Raw genomic sequence first — 15644 nt, 5'->3', positions numbered from 1 at the left:
AATCACCCTATCGGAAAATTTTAAATTGATGCTGCAGCTGTTTAGTTCACAAATGTCAAATATGATTAACGTGCGGCGCAAAAACTATTAATTTTGAAAGAAATGATCAACAACTCAGCGAAAAAAAATTGTCAAAAATCAACGAGAATTTTGAGCTATTTGAAACTTGCATTTTTATACTAGTATTGAATGGACTATAAAACTGGATACCTACAACGATTTACTATTTTTTAAATAACTATTTAAACCAGCAACAAGAATAAAGACATGTAGAAAAGATTCTAGACATAATACAATAGAATAATAAAAAAATTAGGTTCTGAAAATTTCTTACCTATTTAACCGAAGACAAATAATGAAAAATTAGGTTTTTTCTTACCAAAGTAGCCCTTTAAATATATATCGAGAAGATAAATGAACTGAAAAAGTAAAAAAAAAAAATGGTTTTACTACGAAGGAAACCTCTGCTGCTTTTCCGTCTTCCCTAAATATAATTTTTCTCAAAGATTTTAATGTTTACAAGGAAATTTTGGCTAACATTCTGGTGCAGCTTAAGTAACTCCATAACCCTTTTATTGCTTCATATTTTTCAAGTGCGAGTGGTTCATTTTCCCGCTCAAAGTCCATAACTTCATGAAACTATTTTAAAGGGACAGATACCAGTAAAATTTAAATTTTTTTTTCATTTAATGTTAATATAATCCTTTGAGAATGTTTCAACAAATTTTTAGAACGTAAATTTAAGTATTTCTTATATTATAAATCGTCAACCGTGACGACTCTATTCTTTGCGTTCGAGCGCCGGGAGAGGTATAATTACATTGCCGACTTAGACGCGTTTTTCTCAAAACTATATTTTTCGAATTGGCGTGCACGATAACTCGAAAAGTTATTGACCGATCTCCCTGAAATTTGGCGCACATCTTTTTTATGATATTACTTTCTATGTGAATTTATAATTGGAAAAAATTATTTTTTCGAAGCAAAAAATAGTAGGAAAATTCGTCCCAAAATTAATTTGTTTTTAAGCATTTTATTCCGCGAATTTTTTTTTTTCATTTTTGTTTAATTCATATAGAAATTATGACATTAATAAACAAAAAAATATTTAGTTTTTTGTATTTAGTTAACTGACGCCGATGCTACAATGCCCACCGATTGAGAAGCCCCACTGTAATCTTCCCGGAAGAATTGAGTGTACATCCGCCATTTTAAATGATTAAAAAAAAAACAAATTTTATATTATTTTATAACTACAAACTACTAAATAAACTGTGTGCCAATTTTGAAAAAAATATATTGACTTCTTTCTTCTCTCTCTTCTTTTAAATAATCTCAATAAAAATCAGGGAAAATATGGCCGTTAAAGGTATCTGCCCCCTGTCCATTCAGCTAGGCTGACATAAGCGCTTCTAGGCAACTTATTTAGCTTTACCCATTTATAAGAAAACTTCTTTTTGTCCCTTGCTGAAGTTTCTTTTGTTGGCAACTTCTACTCTTAAAGCTTTACTAAATCTCATGTCTGATACTCGACACGATTTCATTTCGTTTTCATTGCAAGCCTTTCAGAACGATAAGGCAACTGAAAAACAAACTCAATTACTTCAGGGCCCATAGCCTGCCAAAATCAGTAGCGATGCGCAAGAAAGGCTTTCAATGCAGGCATCTGAAAGAAGTGACTGGCTTATAAGCTGCTTCTTAAACAGTTAGGCAAGCGGTCAGTTGGCAAAATAGCCAGGCATAAGGAGAAGCTCAGAGGAATGCCACCATACACGCGCACAAAGATGTGCACATATCTGCTTTATGCGCATATTTGACTTACTACGTATCAGCCTGCTTGAGCAACTTCCTGCGACTATTGCTACGGTTGGTCGGTCGGTCGGTCGGCTGTTCTGTCTCCTTTCGTCAACCATCTAAGCAGCATAAATCTGCTGATTTTGCACAGCTGTATTTTAGTCGTTTTTTATTGAATTTTATGTGTTTTTGCCACCTCTCGTGTTTCTTTCCATTTGCCGCCTTCCGATCAGGTCTGCCCTTCCAGACAGTCTGGTCTGCATTTATTTGAGTGCCTTTTTCCAGTTCGTTCCTTATTTGGCCAATATATTTGGAGCTGTTGACGTACAACTGTTAAAATTATGTATTATATACAGAAAACATCGTGTTTGTGGCCGTTATGGATACCAGCAACCGCACGACAAACCTTTTTTATGGCTACACTTGCGACTCAAAAGCGATGGAGCGTTGAAAGTTAGCATATTGCTTTTGCTTTGGCATTTCGTAAGATTTGTTTTCTTTTTATTACTTTTATTTTTGCACTTATTTTCTGCGCTTTGGTTGGCATCCTTGAGTGTCACTCCTCGAATTTTGCAATCTCATTCGTTGCGGCAATTTTCCGTGGTTTATTGCAGACCATTTTTTGTGTTCTGCCTTTTTTATCATTTGCTGGCGTATGTGGAAGTATTTATTTGCTTTGCAGCTCAATATTCTTATTGCAGTGGGTTGACAGGAAGAGTAAAACAAATGTAATAAACATGAAATCGTGAAGACAAATAGTTCTTGTTAAAAAAAAAACGTTCAGCTTTTGTAATCACAAATGAGACTAATAAAAACTTCACACCAAATATAAAAATACTATAAAATGTGGCTTGATCACCCCTTTACATTAATCTAATCCATACATTCGTTTAATTGAGTTATTAAAAAATTAATTTATGTAATAACATTTTAATTGATTCAGCTAAACCCCAAGCTCAATTTCACTTTTTCATTAACCACACAATTAGTTGCACAGTTGATTTTTTATTGAACTTTTTTTCTTTGCCATATTTTTATGACCGCTTAAAAGCGTATACACATCATCGTTGGCGTTCACGCGATTTGCTATGCAATTTCATACACGAGCTTACAACAACTGGTAGTTGGAATAGTTTTGTTGTTCGTACACATTTACATTGTTTTGCGGCAATGCTGCTGGTGATGTAATTTTTTTCAATCATAAAATTGTTTTTGCAATCGCTTAACTATAAACACAATTACGTTATGCCGCAGTCAAGTAGCTTTTAAAAATAGAAATGTGTTGCCATGCAAAGTGAGAAATTGTAACTGCAAACGAACAGCCGGAAAACGAGCATCGATGGGAACTAATTATAATTCTCAAGCCTTATGTTCTGCGGTGCTTTCCGGCAGCAGGAATTTCTCTAGGTTCTGCACTGAGATTAACTCACCATTGCAAAATATAATCATAGTGGGTATTTTTATTAGAAAGAGGCGTGCCCAGCTCCGTGCATTTGTTGTTTAGTCATCATTTTAAGTGGCTGCGATGACTAGGCTTGCACTTTGAACACTTCCGGCAAACGGAGTTCCTGATAACAGATGTGAGATATACACAACTCTCGCTTACCTGTTAAGAGAAGAAAGAATTAAGGTAAGTTATGTAAATATAAATTAAATATAAGACAAAGTTAGTAAAACACGCCAATTTAAAATAATATTTTTCCTTTAATTTAGACACCAAAGTGTTAAAACTTTTTCAGCTTGAACATTGAATCTAGAAATCTACTGAAGGAACATATTAAATGGACGCAAAATTAATTGCAGAACTGGAATATGGCAAGTGTTCCCGACAAAAATCTTGCGATATACAAAAGAAAGTGTACACCATATAATCGCAAGTTTTGAATATTCATACTACACATAAAAAAACCATATAATGCAAAGTTTTAAACTTTATAAAATCGTATAAAAATTTGGCAAATTTTCATCAAAATTTCAAACTTTTTAATGGGACTTTCTGAAAAAATTTCGGGTATGCACTTTTACACAACAGATCATTGAAATTTGGTATAATAAAGCGCAAGTTTCAAGTAGGTCAAAAATCACACTTTTGCCTTTTCCCCATTTCACACCTGCTTCACATTTTTGTATATTTAATTTTGTACACCCAACACCGTCAGCAGGAGGTATGCAAAATCCTACTCTCAGCCTCCTAGTAGCACATATTAAATAGTGCGGGTGCACCCCGGGCAATGCTAAGAAAGGGGATCGACGTTGTATCTTGCGAGAGCAGTGCAACCGCGAGGCCGGTATTGAATTCCTGATGGCACCCTTAGCCTACAGCAGTTACATCTCATAGAAACAAGTGTCAGAGCGCTTAATTATCATAGAACTGAAAATATCGGACCGTAGAATCCGCCTTACAAGATCCAAAAGGCACATGATCTCACACCAAAGCAGCAACAAGTCAGACTTGAGAGAGCGAAGGAGTTGCTTCGCTTGGCCGAAAGCTGTCAATTTCCGAACATTGTGTTTTCTGATGAAAAAATTCTTGAAATTGAGCATTTCGTAAATTCCCAAAACGATAGTGTTTATTTGACCCACCATTCGACGACAATTTGAGTAATCGGTTGACCCCCAGGAGGCAGCACCCGCCACAGTAAAGGGTTTAGGCCGCTGTAACCGTAGATGGGCGCTCTCCAATCGTTTTCATCGATCTTCGCGTCAAGGTAATTGCGAAATATTATCGGGAAAGTATTCTGGAGGTTGCTTTGAAGCCGTGGGCAAACAAACATTTCGCTGGCAGACCATGGACGTTTGAACAGGACTCAGCACCGTCTCACAAAGCCTGAATGAACCAAGAATGTCTAAAAAACAACCTTACGAACCTCATAACGTCCGCACAATCCGATGCATTAAAGATTCACCAGTCTCGAAGCGCTGAAAAAAGTCATTGTCCGCAAGTTGGCCAAATTACCTGCTAGTCACATTCGAACAGCTTGCGATTCGTTTCTGGCCCGTCTCAAGGCCATGTTCAAGGCAAAAGGTGGTCATATCGAGCAAAGGAAATTGATTCTTTAATTTCGTATTATTTTCACAAATTTTTACTTTGAAATGGATAAAATGAATTTAATGGCCTTTTTAATTGGTTACATTTCGAGTGCCGGACCCTGTATACTGTAGACTGCCAAGTTCACAATATGATTGACTTATATGAAAAATCAATTCTCGAAAAGCTCATTAAAATCATGGGAATCCTCGAATCGAACCTGCAAGTGAGCACTTGTTTCATTGCCCAGCAAAGAAAGATCAGCCACAAAACCACTGTTTGAATAGCTTCCATAACTCTGGTCTCAAGAAGAAGCTCGGTGTTTGGATACTAAAGGAATTTGCACAAAATTACCTCTTGGTGGGAATAGACTTTAGCTTTTCAGGAATTCCTAGCCCGAGACAAGGAACATATATATATATATATATATATATATATATATTTTGGGTGTTAGGCCGAGCTCCTCCACGTATTTGTGGTGTGCGTCTTGATGTTGTTCCAGAAATGGAGGGACCTACAATTTCAAGTCGACTCCGAACGGCAGATATTTTAATGAGGAGCTTTTCATGGCAGAAATACGCTCGGAGGTTTGCCATTGCTTGCTGAGGGGCGACCGCTATTAGAAAAATGTTTTTTTTTGTTGTTAAATTTGGTGTTTCACAGAGATTCGAACCTATGTTATCTCTGTGAATTCCGAATGGTAATCACGCACCAACCCATTCGGCTACGGCGGCCGCCGTTAAATAGAACCTGAAATAATACACTTAATGGTAGAAGTGTCGGTCATTAGGTACATTATTATTAGCTTAGGTTAGATTGGTCTAGCTGGCTGAAAGCAGATGAAGTTTGACCCTTGCGTTTCTTTGTGGTAGGCTTCTTGTAATAAGACTGCGGCTATTGCAAATCTAAGTAAGCTCTGAAGCTCTAGTCCCCAGATACATTCTAACCTCTCATATTGTAGAGCTCCTAAGCATTTCATTCCGATTCTAGCTAATGCAGGGCAAGAACATAGACCGTGTTCAAGAGTTTCCCTTTCTTCTAGTTCATAGGTCTAGGTCATTAGTGACTTCTAAAACATGGGCACAAGAGTCCTTTTAGGTCGAAGTGTCGGCCATTAGTCACACTACAGATTCTGAATCCATTATTATTTTGTCCAGCAAAACGCACACTGAGCACTTCACTTTTTTATTAAAATAAAATAAGAAGAATTTCGACTCTCCCTTTCCCTTTTCTCTGATCCCCTCTTCATTGTGATTACTTATTTTTTATTTTTTTTTTTGTATTAAAATTTTCTACCTTGCTTTTTTATTAGACTTTCCTCGCATCACTGAAATGCTGGTAACAAGATCGTTACGCCAGTAAAGCGATCACTGACCAACAATTGACCTTGATTTATGGCATATCAAAGGTGGTACCCGAAATTGAAACCGAAAAAAATTTACATGTATGTGTATGTGAAAATAAATACAAAGCGGAAAAAATGTATCGAAAATTAGGTAAAATAATATCAAAATATACCCAAAAAAGTAAAAAACAAGTATCAAACTTCAAAAAAAAGCCACTAATTTGACACAAAATGCTCAGCGAAACGCTACATCATCATCATAATCGGCTTATGACAGCGAGTGAATACATTTGACATTTGTCGTGTTGTCGTCGTGGTTGACTTCGTTGCATTGTCACGCTCACGGCTGCTGCTGCCGTTTTTATATTGCTAGCTTTTAATATTTTGTATTTTTTTATTTTTTTTCATTTTTTTTTGTGTGCTCGCAGTTGTCATTACTGATTAGTCACAACTTGTTTCTGGCTTGCAAAGCGAATGAGTGAAGTAATAGCAGAAATAGACAGCAGAGAATGCAAGTGCGGCAGCAGCTCAAGTAAGCTGGGAAAAACGTGGGAGTCGGTTGTGTTGAATATTTTCATAAATAAGAGTAATAAAAAACAAAATGTTATTGAGAAAGAAAATGTATACATGTATGTATATACACTCAATTTCTCGTTTCAAATCATTTTTTTTATAGCAAAAGCAGTGGTAAGTGCAAAGAAATTGATTGCAGTTTAGCAAGTTGCCATGAAAACCATTCGCTGCAGTTGACTGCGCGTACACGTCAATGCCGCACAACGATAGGTGCATGTAAACAAAGAAAGAAAAACAGGAAAAAAAATTAAAAAAAAAATATTGAAATAATAGCCGTGAAAACTGGTAATGAGTTCCGATCGTCGGCTGATTGACTGCTGACCGGGCTGATTGCCTGCAAACTCATTGCCTGAATGAGTGAATGACTGTTGCTGATAACCTCGCTGGCGCGCCATTCATATGCGACTACGCGTACGCGCATACATACATACAATGTGTATATGTATGTAATCATCCATAATCGTTTATTTAAGTGCATGTGCTGACATATTCATATGCATTTTGAACGCTTTGATCTTCACGATGATTTCATTGCAGCGCGCATATGGCATTGCAGTTTGCTACTTTTTGATTAATGACAGGCGCGACACTTGCGAAAAGCAATGGAAATAAAATTAGCAAATAAGCGAGCAGTGATGATAAGGCAAACGACAAGGCGGTAAATGGGGCTTGCTCACTAAATAATCAATTGTAAAATGAGAAAAGAAAAATGAAAATGAAAAAAATTTAAAACAACATTAAAATGAGGCAAGTGAAAAAAATACCAAAAAATATTTCAAATTGCTAAAAATGCGAAATTTATTGAAATTAACAAGTGCAGTTTAAAAGCTTTTTTTGTCAGATTTTTCTGCAGTATTTGAATCTGCAATTTTAACAGCAGAAACTTCATTGTGAAACTGCACTTCGCTCAATGTCAAAGAAAAAGAAGTATACTCTGACAGTCAAGCAGCACTAAAATCGCTAGATATCTCTCATTCCAATCAGGGTTAGTTTGGGAATGTTTTAAAACGCTCAACACCCTAGCATCAAGAAAATCTGTTTCTTGATGTGGGTTCCGGGACATGAGGGGCATGAAGGGAAAAAAATTGGGCACACTTTAGCGAAAAAGGGGACAAACACTCCCTTCATAGGGCTTGAATCTTTTTGCGGGGTAAATAACAGCTTCAAAAGTGCCTTTCTACGCGAGCAGGAACAACGAGGCCTAATCGAGACTGGAGAGCCCAATCGGGCATGTGGCAATCGAAAATACTCTTGGATCCAGAACGGATAAAGGCAGAAGCAATCGTTAACCTAAGCAGAAAGGACATAAAATTTTACCGTGAACTACTAACAGGACACTGTAAACTTAATTATCACATGAAAAAGATAGGAGCGTTAGAAAACGATTCCTGTAGACTCTGCAAAGAGGCACAAGAAACAGCAGAACACGGGACTATAGATCCAAACCTCCTGGTAGAAATTAAGCCCACAGTAGTTTTAGGATTTATTAACAGCCTAAAACTGTCTGAATAGGCCGCATGGCTGCACAATAGACATCTTCAGGTCGCAGTCCACAAACAACCAATCAATAATACTAATACTTAAAAATTAATTGATTCTAATCTTGCTTGAAATGGTGGCCAGTTGAATGAGAGTTGCTTATTAAAAACATACTGGGTTTTTCAAAAGTGAGCCCTAGATGCCAGCAGTGAATAATTCCTAGACGGTAACTATTTTTCATGTCATCTTCGCCGTTTGCCAAGTAGACGGAAGTGAAATTTTACATAATAGAATGCCGTGTTAAAATTATTCAAACTTATTATGAAAGTAATCGATCTTTAGGAACAACATATCGCGAAATTAGAGAAATTCGTGATTCTTTTGGTAGAAATAATCGTCCGAACGAGTCGACAATTCAAAGGTTGGTGAAAAAATTTCTAGAAACTGGTTCTGTCGAGCATAGAAAAAGGACTGGCAGACCAAAAACTGGAGGCTCTGTTGAGAATATTGCTGCTGTTGCCCAAAATGCGATTTTTTGACGTTCCCAACAATTGGGCATTCATGAATTGACTGTGGGTGAATTTTTTTGCCTTTAGACTTGCTCATGGTGGACATTTAAATTACGTAATTTTTCACATAATTGTTAAGATTATTTTAAAGCAACATATGGACGCGTCTTTTGAAAGGCCCTTTATAATCAAAAGGGCGCACCATTGGCTGGGTTCTTTTCAAATCACCAAATCATCAAATATTATTTCGGTACTGACTGCTTTCTCGCGCATAAAACAAAAAATTATTTTTAAAATATTATTTGTATTATTATGCAAAAAAATAAGCTTAAAAATACAATGCAACAAGAACTGAAAATCAAAAAAAAAAATATTTATATATATATTTATTATGAGAATTATTAGCATATCGCCATTGGAAATTAAAAATATTAGTGCCATAATAAATAGCGACACAGCCACTCACTGCAGATAAGAACTTTTTAAAGCGTGAGAAAAAAACCACACACTCCTGATAAGCCTAAAACTTTATTAATAGCAGAATGTGGAAAAGCTAAAAATAATTGCATTGACGTAAGACTGTAATATTAAATAAAAAAAGTCGTATAAAAAAATCTTTGCATGAGAATTCGCAGCGCCGAGGTAAATATTGCAGAAGTACGAGTACAGGGGAAGCAGAGTAAATCGGGCTTCTGTCTCCTAACAACCAACTCGAGGCGTGAGACAATCCTACACTGAGACCGCAAAATGTATTAATCTGAGTTTGGTAGATCGGGTGGCTGCCAGAAAGTATCATAGTTGGTCTAGCGATTGTCGCCAATGGTGGATAAGCATACAGGCTGTCTAGCCTCAATAATTTAAGACAGTATAAATAAATGCAAATCCAAAGTTGGCATTATTTTCACAAGTCTGACGAGAATTGTGGAGAATAAAGCAAGACAGTGAAACGAGAGTGCATAGTGTTGGCTAACTGCAACTTTTCTTAATCACATCTTTGAGCTGAATAGCTGTTCTGAAACTTTTAGTGAGCATTGTCTTAAGGGGTTACATGGGTTTCGTCGAGTAAAAACAGGTATATTTTCAATATCTATTTTTCTTTGTAAAAAATTATTTATTTAATTCAAACTTTTTTCTGTCTTATAGATACATATTTAAAGAATATTTTCTGAAATTTTCCAAAGAAAAAAAATTGAAACTCCTCCATTGTGACATCATTTCCGGTTGCCCCTCGAAAAAAAGGTGCGTCCGCGTTGTCAGCATAACTCCTGACAGGATCATCAAAAATGAAAAAATAAAATAAATGTTTTAGTTAAGACGTTTTTTAATAGTTGTAATTAAAAAAAAAAACAAAATCCGTCGTCCAGGTACGAGTAAATTGTATCTCGAACACCTGTGTAAAATTTCATCCAGATCCGACTTTGAAAACGCGGTTCCGAGAAAAACGCGTTTAAAGTTTTGAGTAGAAATAAAAGTGGCTTGGAGCGCACACATTCCAAAGGCTGTATCTCTGAATCTATTATTCGGATCGGCTTGAAAATTTAGGATAATATTCTTGAGATGTTGTAGAAATTAATAAGCCAAAAAACATAAATTTTTTGAATCCATTGTAACCCCTTAAATGTCAGGCTCAGCCGCTTAGGAGCCTTTCAAGAAGCACCCACGTTTAAATAATTATTCTATAAACCGTTGGAGAATTACAGTGTTGTATACTATACGAATTAAAGCACGCAGATCTTAACGCAAATCGCTTCAGCACACAATTTTAACTAACAACTTTTCTCGGGTGCTTCTTCATTGAAACGAGGTTGCCACTGGGAAAGGGCTTTAGTAATTTTGCTAACGGAGTGATTAGTCGAATAAATCTTGTTGGCACGACAACTGGTGGCCGCCAGTATTTCGGCCATAACATTCGGGGGCGGTTTAAAAATTTAGGTCCCTCCATTTGTGGACCACCATCAAGGCACACACCACAAATTGTAGGACGAGCTCGGCCTAACACCAAATAAGGGGTGGAACTAATATGGTAATAAATAACAGCTGGTCGGTTTTTATATGAAAAGAACCCAACTGACAAGGCCCCAAATAATTGTAGGCCTCTATGGTTGCAAAACGACATCAACACGTAAGCCATAAATCAAAGAAAAAATTCAGCTAATTATCAAAGAAAAAAGAAAGAAAGGATGTAGCTGAAAATAAGCCGCTGACCAAAATATATTCGTTATCACCTACGATCTATTTGATTTATTAATATTTTTTAATTTTTTTTTTAATTTATGGTATGTAGTATTAGTTTATAAATTTTTTCCTTGTTAATATTTGATTAATCGAAACAGATTTAAAGCTGTTGGGTCTCATACGAATAACAGAAATGTGCTACTGTTTTACTGTAACTGTTACAGTATCTGTTATTTAGCACCACCGCGGTGCACCGTCCTGGTACCCCTGTTAAAACTCCCCTTCCACTGCCCTGTGATACTGTAAATGCACATTGCAGCTGTAACAGGCTATGTTACCCTAACTGTTGCCTAACATAACTCTATTCACGTCGTTGCTTAGCATAATTCTTTATGAACTAATTGCAATTTTCCCCACACAAGCTAACTCGAGCAATAGTCATACATTTTTTTGTAACATAATTCCTCTAGTTTTTATGGAAAACTTTAAAGCAAAAATTTATTAAGTCAATTAAATTTTGTAAACCGACTCGACAAACAAATTTTTGAAAGCTAAACAGCTAAAGCATGAAATTTAATGCGCTTAAAAATGTTTATTTCCTTTTTTTCGTTTGCCTTTATTTTTAGCAAAACCCCAAAGCTCACATCGAGCAATAAATAAATGCACAAAAAAATGAAGCAAAATGCAGTGTTTCAGAAAAGCGGCTGAGTTGCAGCAAACTGCATGGGGTTTTGGTAAAAAAGCAATAAAATAGTAGCAAATCTCGTTAGTACGGAGCGCAGCAAAATGAAAAATGCACGAAAAAGGAAAACAGCAAACAAAAGCACACATGGCTACCCATTGTTGACATACCAGACGGAATTACTCGAGGAGAAACAAGAAAAAAAACAAAAAAAATAAAAAAGGGGCATAAAAACAACAGCAGCAACAACTACAATAAAAATAACGAGAATGGAGCAGCGAACTAAAAAACGAATGGGCAACACTAAATAAATGGTTGGCGGCGCGGGGCATGGAGGGTCGGTCGGGTGGATAGATTGCTGGGTGGATTGATGGATTGCTGGCTGACTGGTTGGTTGGTCGGGCACACAAATAAGTGCAGAGCAGCACTACAAAAACAAAATAACTGTGTGTACGGTGGAAAGAAAAAAATGTGCAGTGCACTACTCTGCTGCTACACGCCATTTCAGACCAACAGCAGCAATAACAACAATAGCAACAACAACAGCAACGTAGCATGCAACACTTCACATGTGTTTAGTGCGTTGTTGCATGCCAGCCAGCACATTCCTGCGCAACACTGCAAATCATTGTCGGGCATGCCGACAGCAAAGGGAATTGAGGGAATAAAAAGAAAAGAAAACAAGAAGAACCGAAGGAAAAGCAAAAAAGTTAGAACAACAGCAGCCAACAACAGAAAGTGTGAGTGTGCGTTACACACTTGTGGCGCAGAGTGGGTTAAAACGATATTGTGGCATGTGCACACACAACACACACGGCACGCCGTTATGCTGGTAGAGGTACACAGGTACTTACACACGGACTTGCCATATAAAAGTGCAATTTGTGTGCACTCACTGCTCGCAGTTGTGACTACCACACACATTAAGTTGCCTGCAACATGGGCAGCATGTCGCGAGGAGTGCAGTCCGTGCGTGTGCATGAAAATGCAATTTCCAAATAGCAACACCAACAGCAATAGCAAAAACTTCAACGAGCTTACATGGGCATCAGTTTATGTATTTACGTGTGACGCTAAGCGCATTTATGGGGGTGCGGGGGGCGGTTGAACGAGTGTGGAAAAGCAGTAGCTAAAGTGCTGTTGCTGCCGTTGACGTTGTTGCAATGCAACTCCAGCTACTACAAATGCCATGACTACTACTTGTTTACTACTATTTCTCACTATTTGCCGGCAGTTGAGAGCTTTACTACGTGTTGACTTAGAATTTTTACACGACACTATGAGTATTTGCACTGAGCCACAGAGGCAGAGAGGTGTGCAGGACCAGCGACGGCCGGCAGGCAGGCGGATTGGCGGCGAGGTGGGGGCAAGTGCTAAGGAATGCCGAAGAAGTAAAGGAACGAACGATGTATAGCAAAAGTGAAATAGAAATAAATGAAAGGCTAAAACACAAAAAACATTGTAAAATAGGAGCTGAAATGCCAGGAAAAAAAATTGAAGGAAAACCAAAAAAATAAAAAAATGTGTGTAAAAAACTTTTACTATTCAAAACCACTTGGGCACGTTTCGGCGCTAAATGCGTGCAAGTGGGCGCATCTAAACTGAAAGGTTGGAGAAAAAATAGTAAGTAGTGCAGCAGAGCGCTGGGGTGTGGCGTCAAATATTGCAGCAGATTTCGCATTTTTTTATTATTTCTTTTGACAAAAAATTGTTTGTGAAGTTAAATACAAATAATAGCGCAAAATGGTTCAGAAAGTTAAATAGTATAGAAAAAATAGATGTATGCGTTTGCGGCGCTGAAAAACATTCAATTTTGGAGTTTTTGAGAATAATTGGTTTCTTGTTTTTTTTTTTTTTGCATACAATCCCGTTTTTCACGTTTAAATCGCTAGTAAAGTTTATAAAGATAGAAAAAGTAGCTGTTATTACATGGATTTACGTTGTTTTCACATTTGTGGGACAGGCATGTGTTCCTTTACTCTTTTTGCAGCGTTTGAGGTTAGAATACTGTTTTTAATGCCAGCGCGATTTTGAGATATATATTTTTGATATAAACATTTTAGCAGTCTTTGTTTTGAATCATTTTGCAGTTTAGCTGTGCGAAGAGCAGAACCATTTTTCTTTTTCGTTGTCAGATATTATGTTTTTCATACAGAAATTTTTAATTTTTTTTTAATAATAATGTTTCGAAATTTTGACTTTTATTCGATTTTACTCCAAAGCTAAAATTTTTTTTTTGTTTTGGAAAATGAATCACTGTTGTTTTGCTCTATTTTTAGTATAAAAAGCTAAAGGTGCATGTTGCAATGTGGCACACTTTTCAACTACAGTGGTCTCTCTCTTAAGCGGAACTGAAACAACTGTCCACTTATCGAAGCTGTTTGCTTATGAGAAAAGTGTAAAAAAGTTAATAATTTGTTATAATAGAAGAGTTGTCCCCGAAGAAAAAATTCTTAAGGATTTGTGATATGTAATGAAAAAAGTGTTCGTGAGAGGTCTGTCCGTTAGGAGAGAGAACTCTATACTTCACTGATTGCACGATTTGTTTCTACAAGTAGAAATATCAACTAGCGCCTTCTAATAGAAGCTATATTTATAACATAGCTCTTTTGAGGAGCATAGGGCCTCTACAAGGCTTCTCCAACATACCCGATTAGATGCTATCGTCCTGGCATTGTCCCAGCTAGTGTTGCAGGATGGATCTCTTCAAGGTGTTCTTTGGCAGGCAGAATACTTACCTGAGAATTCCAATCTACGGCCATGCTTGTGCTGCTGTGTGACGGCGGTCACAATGCCAGCAGTTCTATCAAAAAGGAAATAATATCCATTCCCATGGTAGACCTTTCTACCCCCCAGATTAGCTCAGGGTTTTCCGACCGCCTCAGAAAACTAGTGCTGCCCTGCTCTAAGCAGAACTCGTTATAACTGCCTGGGATCAGTGGTATACTTTTCATCTCTGAAAAATATTGCTGCCAATAGTTTCAGCTATTTATTAAATATCGCCAAGACATGTATGTTTAACATGACTTCAATAACTCTGGCAACACTACGGACCCTTGTGGTATATGTGAGATATATTCAGATCAGCCAGATATACCTAAGTTATCCTACGTATTGGTAGGGCTTAATGAATTTCTACAACAACAACAACAAGATAGGACCCTCAACTCTCCACCTGATCGAGAGAAAAAATCAGGTTTCAAGCTTCATAGCATCGCTTCAAGGAAAATCCGAACCAGTAGTCCGAACTATCTGCCTTCATAAATAACTCAATCTAGCTAATTTATCTGCATTGGTTAAGCTACTACGCCTAACTTCTCAAAACCGACTACAAAATAATAAATTATTTGCAAGAAAGAGCCATTAATTGCAATATAAAAATTACACAAATTCACTCATACGGAAAATTGAAAATTCACTTAAATTAAATTATAAAAATTACTTTGCAATCATAAATTAAAACGTAGCGATAAACGCGGGAAATAAAAATATACAACTTCATATAAAAAACCTATACATGTATGCGTGTGTGTGTAAGAGTGTATAAGGTGTGAGAAAAATCAAACTACAATTGCCGGCTTGCCAACAAAAAACATGCACACATACACACATACGAATATTGCACATCGTACACTTTAATTGGTTTGGGTCGTGCGGAGAGTGCAGTAAGAGAGAGCGAGAAGAGGCGTTGTGCACACCTCATTTGAAGTGATTATTATTATTATTATTTTCATTCATATGCAGCTGTTTTATTGCCAAAGATTACTATTGCTGCTTGTATGTGTGTGTGTAGGTGTGTACGTGTGTCATATTTGCAATAACCCAAAACCTAGTAACCAACTTAAATCGACAATAAAAAAAGATATATGTACTACGTGTGTACAAACAAGCTAACTATAACAACAACAACAATGACAACGACAACAACACAGTAGTAATGGCTCATAATTCCAGTTATTACAAACGATAAGCAACTCTTAAAGCGAGTTAAAAAACGTAGCTAGATAAATCATGTGGGCGATTACACAATAACAATAATAATAGCAACAACAAAGGTAG

At 36.8% G+C, this 15644-nt stretch overlaps 1 protein-coding gene across 1 annotated transcript in view; it reads right to left on the bottom strand.

Annotated features, from left to right (window-relative positions):
* Positions 1 to 334: 334 nt before the first annotated feature.
* LOC128868654 (putative uncharacterized protein DDB_G0285119) overlaps positions 335 to 15644 on the bottom strand; it is a 62273-nt gene continuing 46963 nt past the window's right edge. Inside the window, exon 3 of the mRNA XM_054110970.1 lies at positions 335 to 3400. Within this exon, the coding sequence (XP_053966945.1) occupies positions 3397 to 3400 (4 nt within the window). The 3' untranslated portion in view covers positions 335 to 3396. The remainder of the gene's footprint in view (positions 3401 to 15644) is intronic.

The sequence above is a fragment of the Anastrepha ludens genome, chromosome 6, assembly GCF_028408465.1.
Source record: "Anastrepha ludens isolate Willacy chromosome 6, idAnaLude1.1, whole genome shotgun sequence".
NCBI classification, from domain to species: domain Eukaryota; kingdom Metazoa; phylum Arthropoda; class Insecta; order Diptera; family Tephritidae; genus Anastrepha; species Anastrepha ludens.
The sequence above is the reverse complement of the archived record's forward strand: the minus strand, read 5'-3'. Positions and strand labels throughout refer to the sequence as shown.